The 16,723-nt window shown below is 46.2% G+C and overlaps 1 protein-coding gene across 6 annotated transcripts in view; it reads right to left on the bottom strand.

Annotated features, from left to right (window-relative positions):
• wdr97 (WD repeat domain 97) overlaps positions 1-16,723 on the bottom strand; it is a 191,535-nt gene that overhangs the window by 38,215 nt on the left and 136,597 nt on the right. For 5 of the 6 annotated variants that reach the window (XM_059971581.1, XM_059971583.1, XM_059971582.1 and 2 more), the window contains 4 exons: positions 15,907-16,062; positions 13,077-13,214; positions 7,229-7,471; positions 5,586-5,702 (listed from right to left, as the gene is read on the bottom strand). In XM_059971581.1, coding sequence (XP_059827564.1) covers positions 5,586-5,702; positions 7,229-7,471; positions 13,077-13,214; positions 15,907-16,062 — 654 coding nt within the window. The remainder of the gene's footprint in view (positions 1-5,585; positions 5,703-7,228; positions 7,472-13,076; positions 13,215-15,906; positions 16,063-16,723) is intronic. The other variant, XM_059971585.1, reaches the window with a different exon arrangement.

Consider the following 16,723-nt stretch of genomic DNA (forward strand, 5'->3'; position numbering starts at 1 on the left):
GAGATGCAGCTTTTTCTGGTGGAGCAAGTGTAGGTGCTCGGTGAAGCAGTCTCCCAATCTACGTCAGGTCTCACCGATGTACAGGAGGCCACACTGTGAGCACTGGATACAGTAGATGACCTCGACAGACTCACAAGTGAAGTGTTGTCAGAAGGACTGTTTGGGGTCCTGAATGGTAGTGAGGAAGGAGGTGTAGGGGCAGTTGTGCCACTTGTTCCACTTGCAAGAAATGAATGGACAAAGGGAGCAATCCCTGTGGGAAGCAGAAAGATCAGGGAAGGAGAGATGTGCTTAGTGGTGATATCCCACAGGACATAGCAGAGTTAGAGAGAATTATGTGCTAGATGCGAAGGCTAGTGGAGTGAAAGGTAAGGACAAGAGGAGCCCTATCCCTGGCGTGGCTTGAGAATGGAGGGAGGGCAGATGTGTGCAAAGTGGAAGAGATGCAGGTGAGCGCAGCAGTGATGGTGGAGGAAGAGAAACCCCTTTCTCTGAAAAGGGAGAATATCTCATTAGTTCTGGAATGGAAAGCTTCATTCTGAGAGCAGATGCAATGGAGACGGAGTAAGTGAGAAAGGGGGATGACATTTTTACAAGCAACAGGATGGGTAGAGGTATTGTCAAGATAGCTGTGAGAGTCAGTGGTTTATAAAAGATATCAGCAGATAGACTGTCTCCAGAGATGGAGGTAAAGAGATCAAGAAAGGGTATGAAGGTGTCAGAAATGGACCAAGTAAAGTTGAGGGCTGGTTGGAAGTTGGAGGCGAAGTTGACGAGCTCAGCAAGGGTGCAGGAAGCAGCACCAATGCAGTTGTTGATGCAGCATAGGAAGAAAATTGGTTTTTCCATAGTTGCTGCCTGGCCTACTGAGACCCTCCAACATTTTGTGCCTGTTACCTTTTCAATCAGGTCCCCAATCAAGGTTTAAAAGGCAGAGCTTCACAGCATTTCTCTGAGTAGTGTGGCAACCAATCAACAAAGAGCAATCACGAGAAAGGGTGAATGAAAGTAATGCAGGTGCAAGCGGGGCGGCTATCCTTTGAGCTGCCAATCTTTTGAGTGTGCCAGTCATTAAAGTGGCTTTGTCATAGAGGTGCAGCACAGAAAGAGGCCCTTTGGCCCATCTAGTCCATGCTGGAACCACTTAAACTGCCTACTCCCATCAACTAGCACCGGGACATAACCCTCCATAACCGTATCATCCACATACCTATCCAAACTCCTCTTAAACATTGAAATCGAGTTTGCATGCACCACTTGTGCTGGCAGCTCATTCCACACTCTCACAATCCTCTGAGTGAAAAAGTCCTCTTATGTTCCCCTTAAACTTTTCTGCTTTCACCCTTAGCCCATGACCTCTGGTTGTAGTCCCACCCAACCTTAGAGAAAAAAAAAGCCTGCTTGCATTTACCCTTTCTATACCTCTCATAATTTCATACACCTCTATCAAATCTCCTCTCAATCTTCTGCATTCTAAGGTATAAATTCCTAACCCACACAATCTTTCTTTATAACTCGGGTACTCCTTGTAAATTTTCTCTGTACTCTTTCAATCTTATTTACATCTTTCCTGTAGGTAAGTGACACAATACTCAAAATTAGACCTCACCAACATCTTATAAACTTCAGCATAACATCCTTTGGCTTGTCAGTCTTGGGTGAAATCAGGTTTGGGCAATGTAAAGTATCTGGCTACTTCCTCATTTTATTCTTGTGCACTCCAGGGTTCTGAAAGAGGTGGCTGAAGAGATTATGGAGACATTCACCATCAAGAATCACTAGATTCTGGAATTCTTCCAGAAGACTGTAAAATTGCAAATGTCACTCCACTCTTCAAAAAGGGAGAGAGGCAGAAGAAAGGAAATTATAGGCCAGTTAATCTGACCTCAGTAGTTAGGAAGATCTGGGAGTTGATTACTAAGGATGAGGCCTCAGGGTACTTAGAGGCACTGCAGTCAGCACGGTTTCCTCAAGGGAAAATCTTACCTGACAAAGCTGCTGGAATTCTTTGAAGAAGTAACAAGCAGGCAGGATAGACAAAGGAAAATCATTTGATGTTGTGTACTTGGATTTTCAGAAGGCCTTTGACAAAGTGCCACGTATGAGGTTGCTTAACAAGCTACAAGCCCATACTATAACAGGAAAGATTCTTGCATGGATAAAGCAGTGGCTGATTGGCAGAAGGTAAAGAATGGGAATAAAGGGAGCCTTTTCTGGATGGCTGGCAGTGACTAGTGGTGTTCCACAGGGGTCTGTGTTGGGACCAGCTCTTTTTAAGCTAGATGTTAATGATTTGGATGATAGAATTGATAGCTTTGTTGCATAGTTTGTGGATGACATGAAGTTAGGTGGAGGGTAGATAGTTTTGAGGAAGTAGAGAGGCTACGGAAGGACTTAGACAGTTTAGGAGAATGGGCAAAGAAGTGGCAGATGGAATAAAATGTCCAGAAGTGTATGGTCATGCATTTTGGTAGAAGTGGAAAAGGGTTGACTATTTTCTCAAAGGAGCAAAAATACAAAAAACTGAGGTGCAGATCGACTTGAGATCCTTGTGCAGGATTCCCTGAAGGTTAATTTGCAGGTTGAGTGTGTGGTGAGGAAGGCAAATGCAATGTTAGCAATCAGTTCGAGGACTAGACCGTAAAAGCAAGCATGTAATGTTGAGGCTTTATAAAGCACCAGTGAGGCCTCACATGGAGTATTGTGAGTAGTTTTGGACCCCTCCTCTAAGAAAGGATGTGCTGACACTATAGAGGGTTCAAAGGAGGTTCACAAAACTGTTTCCAGGATTGAACAGCTTGTCATATGAAGAGCCTGTATTCACCTGAATTCAGAAGAATGAGGGGTGACCTCATTGACACCTATTGAATGCTGAAAGGCCTTGATAGAGTGGATGTGGAGAGTATGTTTACTATGATGGGAAAGCCTAACACCAGAGGACACAGCCACAGAACACAGGGGTGTCCATTTAGAATGGAGATGAGGAGGAATATCCTTAGCCAGAGAGTGGTGAATCTGTGGAATTCATTGCCACAGCAGCTGTGCAGGCCAAGACCTTACGGATATTCAAGGCAGAGGTTGATAGATTCTTGACTGAGAGATATGGGGAAAAGGCAGAAGACTGGGCTGAGAGGAATAATGGATCAGCCATGATGAAATGGCCGAGCAGACTCAATGGGCTAAATGACCGAATTCTGCTCTTGCATCTTATAGTCTAAGAAGAATGTGGTGACAGAGAATATTATCCAGCGGCTCTTACATCCACTGTGATGAAGTGCTTTGAGAGGTTGGTGATGAAACACTTCATCTCATGCCTGAGAAATGACTTAGCTCTGCTACAATTTGCCTAGCAGCACAACAGGTTCACAGCAGATGACATCTCATTGGGTCTTCACTCAACCCTGGAACATCTGGACAGCCAAGATGCATGCATCAGGACTTCTGGTCTGCATTCAATACTATCATCCTCTCAAAACTCTCAAAAGAAAGGTAGGGCTGGGGGGAGATTATAGTGAGGGGGGAAAAAAGAGAGAGAAAGAGAACCAGACTGAAATAATAGATAGGGATGGGGGTAAGGGGGGGGTCAGGGGTATCAACGGAGGTCTGTGAGTTGGATGTTCATGCCGGCAGGAAGGAGGCTACCTAGGCGGGAGATAAGGTATTGCTCCATCGACCTGCGTGTGGCCTCATCTTGACGGTAGAGGAGGCCATGGACAGACATGTCGAAGTGGGAGTGGTCTGTGGAATTGAAGTGTGTGGCCACAGGAAGATCCCGCCACTGCTGGAGGACTGGGGTGATATACTGTATTCGGTGCTCCCGATGTGGCCATTTATACATTGGGGAGACCCGCCGCAGACTGGGAGACCGTTTCACCGAACACCGGCACTCAGTCCTCCAGCGATGGTGGGATCTCCCTGTGACCACACATTTCAATTCCACAGACCACTCCCACTCCGACATGTCCGTCCATAGTCTCCTCTACCGTCAAGATGAGGCCGTGTGCAGGTCGATGGAGCAATACTTTGGTAGCCTCCTGCCTGCCGGCATGAACAGTCATCTCACTGACCTCCGTTGATACCCCTGCCCCCCCCTTACCTCCATCCCTATCTATTATTTTCTGGTTCTCTTTCTTTCTCATTTTTCCCCCCTCACTATAATCTCCCCCCAGCTCTACCTTTCTTTCTCTTTTATTTCCCATAATTCTCCACCTTCCCCCTAGCCCATTTCCCTCCAACCTATCACTTCCTAGCTCTCTACTTTATCCCTACCCCCAATTCTTATCCCCCCCTTGACCATCCCATGTTACTTCACTCCTGATGAAGGGTTTCGGCCCGAAATGTCGTCACTACCTCCTCCCATAGATGCTGTCTGGCCTGCTGAGTTCTGCCAGCATTTTGTGTTCTTATCTAAACAAGCCTGGTGCATTTTGGAAACAAGTCCTGTGGACTAATGAAATTAAAATAGAACCTTTTGGCAGCAATGAACAAAGGTATGTGTGGTGAACTACATATACCTGTCTGGACACGCCCCCCGCTGACTGCTCCTGTGGCCCCTCCCACAGACCCCTGTATAAAGGCGATTGAGGCCTGAGCCCGGCCTCTCAGTCTCCAGGATGTAGTATGGTGGTCACTCACTGCTTGTCCCTTCTTCCTGTCAATAAAAGTCGATATCTTGCCTTTACGTCTCAGAGTGAGTTATTGATGGTGCATCAGTATGTTTGGAGAAAAAGGGTGCAGAATTTCATGAAAAGTACACCTCTCCAACTGTTAAGCACAGGGGTGGATCAATCATGCTTTGGGTTTGTGGTGCAGCCAGTGGCACAGGGAACATTTCACTGGTAGAGGGAAGAATTAATTCAATTAAATACCAGCAAATTCTGGAAGCAAACATCACACCATCTGTAAAAAAGCTGAAGATGAAAAGAGGATGGCTTCTACAACAGGATAATGATCCTAAACACACCTCAAAATCCACAATGGACTACCTCAAGAGGCACAAGCTGAAGGTTTTGCCCTGGCCCTCACAGTCCCCCGACCTAAACATCATCAAAAATCTGTGGATAGACCTCAAGAGCAGTGCATGCAAGACAGCCCAAGAATCTCACAGAACTAGAAGCTTTTTGCAAGGAAGAATGGGTGAAAATCCCCCAAACAAGAATGGAATGACTCTTAGCTGGCTACAGAAAGTGTTTACAAGCTGTGATACTTGCCAAAGGGGGTGTTACTAAGTACTGACCATGCAGGGTGCCCAAACTTTTGCCCTGGGCTCTTTTCCTTTTTTTTTGTTATTTTGAAACTATAAAAGATGGAAATAAAAAAGTAATCTTGCTTAAAATATTAAAGAAATGTGTCATCTTTAACTTCATGCCTTTTGGAAATTAGGTCATCTTTAACTCACTTAGCTATTCAGAGTAACAGAAATTTTGACCAGGGATGGCACTGTATGTAATTTGATAATAAATTCACTTTTAGCTTTGTGAGGGAGACTGAAAGAGGGTGCAAGTCAGAGTGAGAGAATAGGAGTCAGACAGAGTGAGTGAGAAAGAGAGAGGGGAGAGGTAACAGAGATGAAGAGACGAGTGTACCTGAGGGGCTGGTGTATCACTTGTGATTTGCAGCTTTTCCTCCTGTTTTGGAGGCTCGGTCTCCATCACTGGCTCCGGCGTAGTACTGAAGACACGGGAACGGTCCAAATCTGAGGACTGAAACAGATCAGAGGCCAGCGATGAAAAGATTGAACTGGTCCAGAAATCCCATAACTCTTGTCCCAGAGCAGGACAAGAGGCTGACTATCCAACAGTGAGTGACTCACCTCCCAACAGCCAACAGGCATGGGTTAGGATTGTGATGGGACACTCCCACTTGCCCAGATAGATGCAGCTTCAGCAACTCTCAAGGGGGTCAACACCATCTAGGACAAACAGGCCATTCCATCAGCACCCTACCCACCCTCTAAACACTCCTTCCCTCCACAGTGCACCATGAACTGTGTTTACTCGCCCAGGCTGCTCCAACAACCCCTCTGAAAACCCGCACCTCCTTCCTCAAGGACAAAGGTAGAAGGGAACAGGACAACACCACCATCTGTGGGTTCCCCTTCGTCTCACAGACCATCCTGACTTGTGAATATCTCACCGTCACTGGGTGTAAACCCAGACTGTAGTCAGACATAGAACATTGAAGATAAAACAGAAACAGGCCCTTCGGCCCACAATGTTGTGCCAATCCAATTACGTTAGTCATCAAACGGGCATCCTAACTAATCCCTTCTGCCTAAACAATGTCCATATCCTTCCATTTTCCTCACATTCATATCCTTATCTTTAAATCTCTAAAGTATCTGCCTCTACCACCATCACAGGCACCCACCCCTCTCTGTGTCAAAAAATTAGCCCCTCACATCTCCTTTAATATTACCCCCCTCTCACCTTAAGTACATGCCCTCTGGTATTAGGCATTTCAACCTTGGAATAAAGATACTGTCTGACTTCTCTGTCAAGAAGACAGCTCACTCTCTCCTTCACAAGGGAAAGTTAGGGATGGGCAATATATGACCAATTACTCTCACTCCCAAAAATGATTAAATTAATAAAAATAATCACAGCAGTCAGCAGCAACTGCCAGCGCCTTGGAAGACCACAGCAGTGACTGGTCCACTGCTCTGGGACTCTAGAGATAAAAGGATAATTACTCCCTGGAGATATCGTTGCTTCTTGCTCCCATTCCCCATCCAACTCATGTCCAGATCTTACTGCCCACTACCAAGGTGAGGTTCCAAGGCAGGTCACCAGCACCTTCAGACACCATGGACTCTGTCAACACTTCTCACTGCCTCGGTAAAGCAGCCGGCAAAATCGAAGGCCCCATCCACACAGAACACTCTCTTCTCCCCTCTCCCATTGGGCAGAAACCATGCTCAATGATAGCATCTATCCCATTGTTATAAGACTATTGAATGAACCTCTCACACATTTGATCTCCCAATCTACCTTGTTATGACCTTGTGCCATCTGCCTGCCTGCACTACACCCTCTCTATAACTGTAACACTGTATTCTGCAGTCTTGATGAAAAGTTTCGGTCTCCATAGATGCTGCCTGACCTGCTGAGTGTGTTCTGGATTTTCAGCTCCATTAGCATCTCTTATTCTGATTCTGATGTGACAATAACAGAGCTTTACCAGTTATCAGCCTGCGGCCCACCTGCACCTACGTCAAACTCCGTGGTACCTCTGGTTCCCAGGACACCGACGTCTCCAACTTCAGCAGCACCTTTGAATCTGGTGTCTGCTCCAACTCCAGTTTTGTCTTCACCACCTCCTTCACCTCAACCCTCAGCTCTATTTCTGAATCATGCAGGTCTTGCCAGGGTTCCATGGGCCAGAGCAAGCGAAGGAACACCGAGTTGGGGATAAAGCCGTCCAGGGCGATGGGGACATCCGGGGGCCCTGCCCAGAAGGGCAGTCCCCTGGCCTGTAGAAGAGCAGAAAGAGTGAGGAAGGGATCACAGAGCTCGGGAGGGCAGGATCAAGCCTTACCCCACATTTAGCAGCTCTAAGAGATTTACCAATATCCTGCCTGCTAACCAGAGAGAATGTCTTAAGATGACAAGTTGAGTGAGCTGGGGCTTTTCTCTTTGGAATGAAGGAGGATGAGAGGTGAAGCATTCGGGCTCTCACAACCAGACTATGTAACAGTTTCTTCCCCCAAGCTATCAGACTCCTCAATACCCATAGCCTGGACTCACATCTTACTGCCCTATTGTCCTGTTTATTATTTATTGTAATGCTTCACTGTTTTGTGCACTTTATGCAGTCCTGGGTAGGTCTGTAGTCTAGTGTAGTTGTTTTTTTTCTCTCTGTGTTGTTTTTTTTTACGTAGTTCAGCCTAGTTTTTGGAACACCATGGTCCTGAAAAACGTTGTCTCGTTTTTACTATGTACTGTACCAGCAGTTATGGTCGAAACGACAATAAAAGTGACTTGACTTGACTTGACTTCACAGAGGTGTACAAGATGATGAGAAATAGATCAAGTGGACAGCCAGAGACTTTTTCGCAGGGTGGAAATGGCTGACACCAAGGGGGCAAAATTTTAAGGCGATTGCAGGGATGTATGGGGGGATGTCAGAGGTAAGATCCTTACATAGATAGTGGTGGGTGTATGGAATGATGTGCCTGGGGTGATGGTAAAGGCAGATACATTAGGGGCATTTATGAAACTCTTAAATAGGCTCATGGATGAAAGAAATGGAGGGAAGTGTTAGATTGATTTTAATAGATTAAAAGGTGAGCCCTTTGACTAAGAAAGGATGTGCTGACGTTGGAGGGTCCAGAGGAGGTTCATGAGAATTATCTGGGAGCTCTGGGTGTTCCAGAGTTTGGAGTTCAATTCCAGTGCCAGTCAGCAAGGAGTCTCTGTACGCGGGGGTTTTCTCTGCATGCTCCAGTGTCCTCTCATACCGTACCGGATTGGTCATTGTAAACTGCCCTGATTACAGGTTTGACTGCAGTTGCAGGGGTGTCATGGCCTGAGGTGCCAGAAGGACCCATTCTGCACTGTATCGCTAAATAATAAATAAAGGAAATGGTTAATACATGAGGAGTGTTTAATGGCTCTGTGTTTGTACTTGCTGAAGTTGAGAAGGATGTGTGGAGGGGGCAGATCTCATTTAAACCTATCAAATATTGAAATGCCTTGACAGATGTGGAGGGGATGTTTCCTATAGGACTAGAGAGCACAACCACAGAATAGAGGGGCATCCCTTTAGAATCAGAATTAGGGTTATTATCACAGGCATGCATTGTGAGCAGCAGCAGTTCAATGCAACACATAATATAGAAGAAAATAAGTAAATCAATTACAGTATACATACATTGAAGAGATAAAAATCCTGCAAAAACAGATATATTTAAAAAGTGAGGTAGTGTTCATGGGTTCAATGTCTCCTCAGATGGCAGAGAGGAAGAAGCTGTTCCTGAATCGCTGAGTGTGTGTCTTCAGGCTCCTGTACCTCCTACCTGATGGCTACAGTGAGAAAAGGGCATGCCCTGGGTGCTGGAGGTCCTTGATAATGGATGCTGCCTTTCTGAGACACTGCTCCTTGAAGATGTCCTGGGTACTTTGTAGGCTAGTGCCCAAGATGGAGTCGACTAAATTTACAACCCTCTGCAGCTTCTTTCGGTCCTGTGCAGTAGCCCCTCCATACCAGACAGTGATGCAGCCTGTCAGAATGCTCTCCATCTATAGAAGTTTTTGAGTGTTTTTTGTTGACATACTAAATCTCTTCAAACCCCTAATGAAGTATAATCGCTGTCTTGCCTTCTTCATAGCTGCATCTGTATATTGGGACCAGGTTAGGTCCTCAGAGATCTTGACGCCCAGGAACTTGAAGCTGCTCACTCTCTCCACTTCTGATCCCTCTATGAGGATTGGTGTGTGTTCCTTCGTCTTACCCTTCCTGAAGTCCACAATCATCTCTTTCATCTTACTGACGTTGAATGTAAGGTTGTTGCTGTAACACCATTCCACCGTTTGGCATATCTCACTCCCGTACGCCCTTTCATCTCCATCTAAGATTCTACCAACAATGGTTGTACCATCAGCAAATTTATAGATGATATTTGAGCTATGCCTAGCCACACAGTCATGGGTGTAGAGAGTAGAGCAGTGGGCTAAGCACACACCCCTGAGGTGCGCCAGTGTTGATTGTCAGTGAGGAGGACATGTTATCACCAATCTGCACAGATTGTGGTCTTCCAGTTAGGAAGTCGGGGATCCAATTGCAGAGGGAGATACAGAGACCCAGGTTCTGTAACTTATCAATCAGGATTATGGGGATGATGGTGTTCAATGCTGGGCTATAGGCAATGAACAACATCCTGACATACGTCTTTATGTTGTCCAGGTGGTCTAAAGCCATGTGAAGAGCCATTGAGATTGCATCTGCCATTGACCTATTGTGCCAATAGGCAAATTACAATGGGTTCAGGTCCTTGCTGAGATGAGGAGAAATTTCTTTAGTCAGAGAGTGGGTGAAGCTGTGGAATTCACTGCTATATATGACTGTGAAGACCAAGTCATGGGGGATATTTCAAGCAGAGCTTAGACCTTAAGACATGAGCAGAATTAGGCCATTTGGTCCGTCAAATCTATTCCAACTTTCCATCAAGGCTGATTTATTTTCCCTCTCAATCTGCTTTCTCTTTGTAGCCTTTGATGCCCTGACTAATCAAGAAACTATTAGCCTCCACTTTAAATGTATTCAATGACTTGGCCTCCACAGCCAGTGTGGCATTGAATTCCACAGATTCACTACTTTCTGGCTAACTTCCTTCTCATCTCTGTTCCACATGAATGCCCCTCTATTCTGAGGCTTTGCCCTCTGGTCCTAGACTCTCCCACTATAGGAAACATCCTCTCCACATCCACTATCTAGGCGTTTCAGAATTTGATAGGTTTCAAACTAATTGAATATTGACAGGCTTGTTTAGAGTGGATGATAGGTACTAAGTTCCTTAAGCTTGTTATAGCCAGGGTGGTATGGGGACGAGCTCCTACCACCTAATAAATGCTCCCAATGGGATGCACCTCAAATAGCCTCTGACGACCAAGTCCAGCTCCTGGCCTTACATGAGGTTTAGCTACTAAGCCCAGCAGAGCCGTTTTTACTGACAGGAGAAGGGGCAAAAGTGGCTTACTGACACTTTAAAATCAGTCGCTTCGGCAGATGGGGCTCATCAGCTGTTGTCGGCAGCTCACCTAGGAGAAGGAAAACTCTGATCTCAAACCTCTGCTGCCTTGTGGCTGTACACACTCATGGGGAAGGCTTCGGGAATGAAACCTGAGGGAAAATTCCAGAGCTGGAGTCCCTGAGGTAGTCCTACATAGAGTTCAATGTTGACTGGCAGCTCCTGTGACGTGGCTGGTACCAAACTGTATCGGCCTCTGCCGTTCCTTTGGGCTTATCAGCTGTGTGGAGAGGGGGAGCTTGCTACATGGGCAACAGCTTGCTCTCCATATTGTACTGCCCAGGATTGTGCACCTAGACATTTCAGACGCAATATCTATGGTCAACTCTGACCGACGGAGACCCTCATCCTCACGATAGGTACTTTATTAGTAAGGGTGTCCAAGGTTACAGGGAGATGGCAGGAAAATGGGTTTGAGAGGGATAATAAATCAGCTGTGATTGAATGATGGAGCAGACTCGACGGGTATTATGTCTTATGCAATGTCTACCCACTGTAACTCAACACAGAGATGGACTCAGACCTGTGACGATCTGACTGCAGTAGGCAGGAGTTCTTCCTGAGACCCAGGATGGAGACTGCCCAAGCCCTCAGGTCTCTCAGAGAACGGAAAATGGGAACTTGCATCAGGAATTAGAGCAGTTTTTGGTACGTCACCAAAGACACTCACAAATTTCTAGATGTACCATAGACAGCTTTCTCACTGGTTGCATCACCATCTGGTGTGGAGGAGCCACTCCATGGGGTCGGAAAAAGCCGCAGAGAGTTGTAATCTCAGCCATCTCCATCATGGACGCTAGCCTCCCCAGCATCCTGGACATCTTCAAAAGGTGATGCAACAAAAGGGCCCCGATCACCCAGGACATGCCCTCGTCTCATTGCTATTGTCAGGAAGGAGGTACAGGAGCCTGAAGAACAGCTTCTTCCCCTCCACCATCAGATTCCTAAATGGACAGTGAACAGCACGAGAGACTCATCCAGAAAGTCATGAGGCACGGGATCAGTGGAACCTTGGCTGTTTGGATAAAAAATTGGCTTACAGGAAGAAAGCAGAGGGTAGTAGTGGAAGGAAAGTATTCTACCTGGAGGTCAGTGACTAGTGGATCTGTCCTGGGCCACAGGGATCTGTCCTGGGACCTCTGCTCTTTGTGATTTTTATAAATGACCCAGATGATGAAGTGGAAGATGGGTTGGTAATTTCGCAGATGACACGAAGATTGAAGGAGTTGTGGTTGTGGATGGAGCTGTAGGTTGTCGAAGGTTACAAGAGGATATAGACAGGATGCAGAGTTGGGCAGAAAAGTGTCAGATACGAGTTCAATCGGATAAGTGTGAGGTGATGCATTTTGGAAGGACAAACCAGAAGACTGAGTACAGGATTAATGGTCAGTTACTTAAGAGTGTGGATGAACAAAGGGACTTCGGGGTTCAAATCCATACATCCCTCAAGGTCACTGCACAGGTTGATAGAATAGTCAAGTAGGCCTATGGGATGCTAGGCTTCATTAACAGGGGGATTGAGTTCAAGAGTAGAGAGGTCACGTTGCAACTCTACAAATCTCTGGTGAGACCACACTCAGAGTGTTGTGTTCAGTCCTAGTCACGTCATTACAGGAAGGATGTGGAAGCTATGGAGAGGGTGCAAAGGAGATTTACCAGGATGTTGCCTGGTTTGGAGAACAAGTCTTATGAGGCAAGGTTAGCAGAGCTGGGACTTTTCTCTTTGGAGTGTAGAAGAATGAGAGGGGACTTGATAGAGGTCTACAAGATTATGAAAGGCACAGATAGGGTGGATAGTCAATACTTGTTTCCCAGGGCACAAATAGCAAACACCAGAGGGCATATGTACAAAATTAAGGGAGGGAAGTTTAGGGGAGACATTGGGGAAACAGGTTTTTTTACACAGAGGGTTGTGAGTGCCTGGAATGACTTGCCAGGGATGGTGGTGGAGGCTAAAACATTTGGGGTATTTAAGGGCCTCCTGGACAGGCACATGGATGAAAGAAAAATAAAGGGTTACAGGGTAGTGTGGGTTTAGTACTTTTTTTCAGGAAGATATGGGTCGGCACAACATTGAGGGCTGAAGGGCCTGTACTGTGCTGTAGTATTCTAGTGTCTGGTGTACCTCACTATTTTTCCCTTCTCTTTTTGTTTTGTTTTGCTTTACTTACTTAATTTAATTTTATATACATTTCTTATTGTAATATAGTTCTTTTATTATTAAGTATTGTATTGCAATGCTACAGCAAAACAATAAATTTCACAACAAACGCCAGTGATATTAAACCTGAGTCTGATTCTGAAAGTGCAACGTCCAGGATCCACTCACCTCTTTCTCACCCTCTGTGACTTCATCCCAGGGTCTGGGTACAGCCAAGGTGGGAAAGAACCCTTTCCTGATGTTCAGATACTTGTACGGTTGTTCCAGCCGCTGTTCTGCTGGCTCATCCATCACCGGCTCTGGAATCTGTTAAAACCACACAATTAATGAGAGGGTCTATGAAGGTTGTCATAGCTGGTGGAGGTAATGGGGACAAGCTCCCACTACCTATTAAATGCTCACAATGGCTCTGCCTCAAATAGCTTCTGACAACCAAGTGCAGCTACTGGCAGAACCATTTCTACTGACAGGAGAAGAGGAAAAGGCAGGTTACTGGTGTCTAAGAGCCAGCCACTTCAGGCAGCCATGGTTTGCAGCTCATCTAGGAGAAGGAAACTCTGATCTCAAACCTCCATTGCCTTGCAGTTATACCCTCTCATGGGGAAAGCTTCTGGAGTAAACCCTGAGGGAAAAATCTGGAGCTGGATTCCCTAAGGCAGTCCTACGTTGAGTTCAACGCTGACTGGTAACTCCTGCAATGCCACTGGTGCCAAACTGTTTCAGTCTCTGCCATTCATCAGCTGTGTGGAGAGGGGGAGTCGGCATTGGCTTGCATGTAAGTAGACAGCTAAGATGCAACATCCATGCTCAAGCTCAACCAACAGAGGAGGGCCTGACTGTACCGATGGGACAAATTCTCTCCATCTCCCAGCCTTGAGGATGGGAGTTAACACCAAGCACCAGAACGTGTGACACCAGAATGTGTGGCAGCAGTTATGGGAAGTCCCCAGCATATCCATGGGAGGATATGGGCTATAATGAGTGGTTGGACAAACTCGGGTTGCTTTGGAGCAGTGGAGTCTAAGTGGAGATCTGATCGAAGTTTATATGATTGTGAGAGGCATAGATAGAGTAGACAGACAGTGTCTTTTTCCCAGGGTGGAAATGTCTAATATCAGAGAGCATGTATTTCAGGTGAGGGGGGCAATTTCAAAGAAGACGTGCGTGGCAGGATTTTTTTACACAATGAGTGATGGGCACCTGGAATGCTCTGCCTGGGTGATGGTAGAGGCAGATACATCAGGGATTGCTAAGAGATGTTTAGATAGGAACATAAATGAGAGGAAAATGGAGGGATATGGTTATTGTGTAAGCATAAGGGACTAATTTAGCTGGCCATTTGATCATTAGTTTAATATGTTCAGCACAACACTGTGGGCCAAGGGGCCTGTTCCTGTGCTGTACTGTTCCATGTCCTAATGCATTTCACTATATATTTCAACGTCCGTGTGACAAATAAATCTGAATCTAGAACAGTCCTGATCCCCTTGAGTGATCAGTTCATCAGACAGTGGAGCAAAATCTCAGAGTCCGGAGCAGCCAAAGCGTTGCTCGCTTCTTCATTGTGTGCGGTGGTCATTTACAACGATCTTTTTACAGAACAAGTGCTATTAATAAAACAATTAGTTGCATTTCTTGCTTTAAGTACTGCCAGTAAGTTGTCGTCCATCTTCAGTAACATCATCTTAAACTAGGGACCAGACACAAAACACAAGGAGGAGCTTAACAAGTCAGGCAGCATTTATAGAGGGAAATGGGCGGTCGACGTTTCGAGTTGAGATGCTTCATCAACGTTCCAAGGCACGGTAAGTTTCTGCTGACTGCTGTGATTACTTTTATTAATGTAATCATTTTTGGGAGTGAGAGTAATTGCCCATGCATTTATCGCCCATCCCTAACTGACCCTTGGGATGGAGAGAGTGAGCTGTCTTCTTGACAGAGTTAGAGCAGACAAACAGTATCTTCTTACCTGGGTCAAAATATCTAATACCAGAGGGCATTCATTTATGGTGAGGGGGTAATTTCAAAGGGGATGTGGGAGGCAAGTATTTTACATGGAGTGGTGGGTACCTAGAATGCCCTGCCTGGGGTGGTGGTAGAGACAGATACATTAGGAACTTTAAAGAAATGTCTAATTAAGGATATGAAAGTGATGAAAATGGAAGGATATAGACATTGTGTAGCACAGGAACGGAAACGCTCCCACTCACATAGCCTTTGTTGCCACGCAGCTGGAATTTTCCTGTATTTAATGTTTTATTAAAGAGCTGCACAGTTTTCAGACCATCTAAAAATCTGACAGAGTAATGGGCGGCTGTAAAAAAGATGAGAGGGAATGTTGTTGTATGGGCAGAGGGGACTAGTTACCTGGTCCATTTGATTACTAATTTAACACCTTGGGCTGGAGAGCCTGTCCCCAGTCCCCATGTTCTATGGTGTATGCTTGCACTATGCACTGCAGTGTGACTGACTGAATGTGCCTGTGCCATGGCCCAGCTTCAAGGCTAAGAGGGTTGCCTATAAGTGCTGCCTGTTGCCAAACAATTAAACATTCCGAAAGCTTCACCCTTCGCCTTCTCCACTTCTCAACAATCTATCTAATCCTCCTGAATCTCCATCTCTCTCCACACAAGCTGACTGACCTGCTGAGTGTTAACCTAGCCTAGGACAACGGGCTAGGTTACCTGCAAAACGCAATTCAGTTCCCTGAATGAATGAGTCAATGAAAATGCTACGATGGACAGCAGGTTGTTTCAAAGTAAAGAGCACAGGTCAGAGGGTACGGCGAGGACGAGGGCAAGGGTGGAGGTGGAGGTGACTGACTCAGATGGTCAGAGAGGTACAGGTAAAACTGGCGTGGCAACAGGCATGCAGACACATGGACAATGATGCAGGCAGTCTAAAGGTCCATGTCAGTCCATTCGGGGTTTGGGATTCTCCGGTCGGGGCCACAGTAAGGAGAGAGAGGCTGGTATACAGACCTCAGGACACTGATTACCTCAATCCGAGGGGTCTCTCCATAGATCAGCTGCATGTATCTCTGGAAACCTTCCCGTAGAACTTTCTTTGAGTGGGAAGTGTTTTTCTTGCTCTTCAGTTGGCCGCGTTGGATGAGGAGAATTTCCTGCTCTCTGGCCGCCAGCACAGCATAGGCCTGGAATAAGGAAGCCAGTATCATAGGCCCAGAGTAGAGAGGGTGTGATTAGCAGCCAGTATCATAGGCCCGGAGTAGAGAGGGTGTGATTAGCAGCCAGTATCATAGGCCTGGAGTAGAGAGGGTGTGATTAGCAGCCAGTATCATAGGCCCGGAGTAGAGAGGGTGTGATTAGCAGCCAGTATCATAGGCCCGGAGTAGAGAGGGTGTGATTAGAAGCCAGTATCATAGGCCCGGAGTAGAGAGGGTGTGATTAGAAGCCAGTATCATAGGCCCAGAGTAGAGAGGGTGTGATTAGCAGCCAGTATCATAGGCCCGGAGAAAGAAAGGGGGAGAGGGGAGCACCAGAGGGAGATAGAGAACAGGCAGGGTGATGGGTAGAGAGACAGACAAAAAAACTAACAACTAAATATGTCAGGGATGGGGTAAGAAGGGGAGGAGGGGCATTAACTGAAGTTAGAGAAGTTGAACATTGACTCTTAGACTGCCCCACTTCATTGTCCATGTTTGTTTTTCTCTCTCTCTGTCCATCACCCTACCTGTTCTCCATCTCCCTCTGGTGCTCCCCTCCCCCTTTCTTTCTCCTGAGGCCTCCAGTCTCATGATCCTTTCCCTCCTCCAGCTCTGTATCACTTTCACCAATCACGTTTCCGGCTCTCAG

Source organism: Hypanus sabinus, chromosome 6 (assembly GCF_030144855.1).
Source record: "Hypanus sabinus isolate sHypSab1 chromosome 6, sHypSab1.hap1, whole genome shotgun sequence".
In the NCBI taxonomy this organism is placed as follows: Eukaryota; Metazoa; Chordata; class Chondrichthyes; order Myliobatiformes; family Dasyatidae; genus Hypanus; species Hypanus sabinus.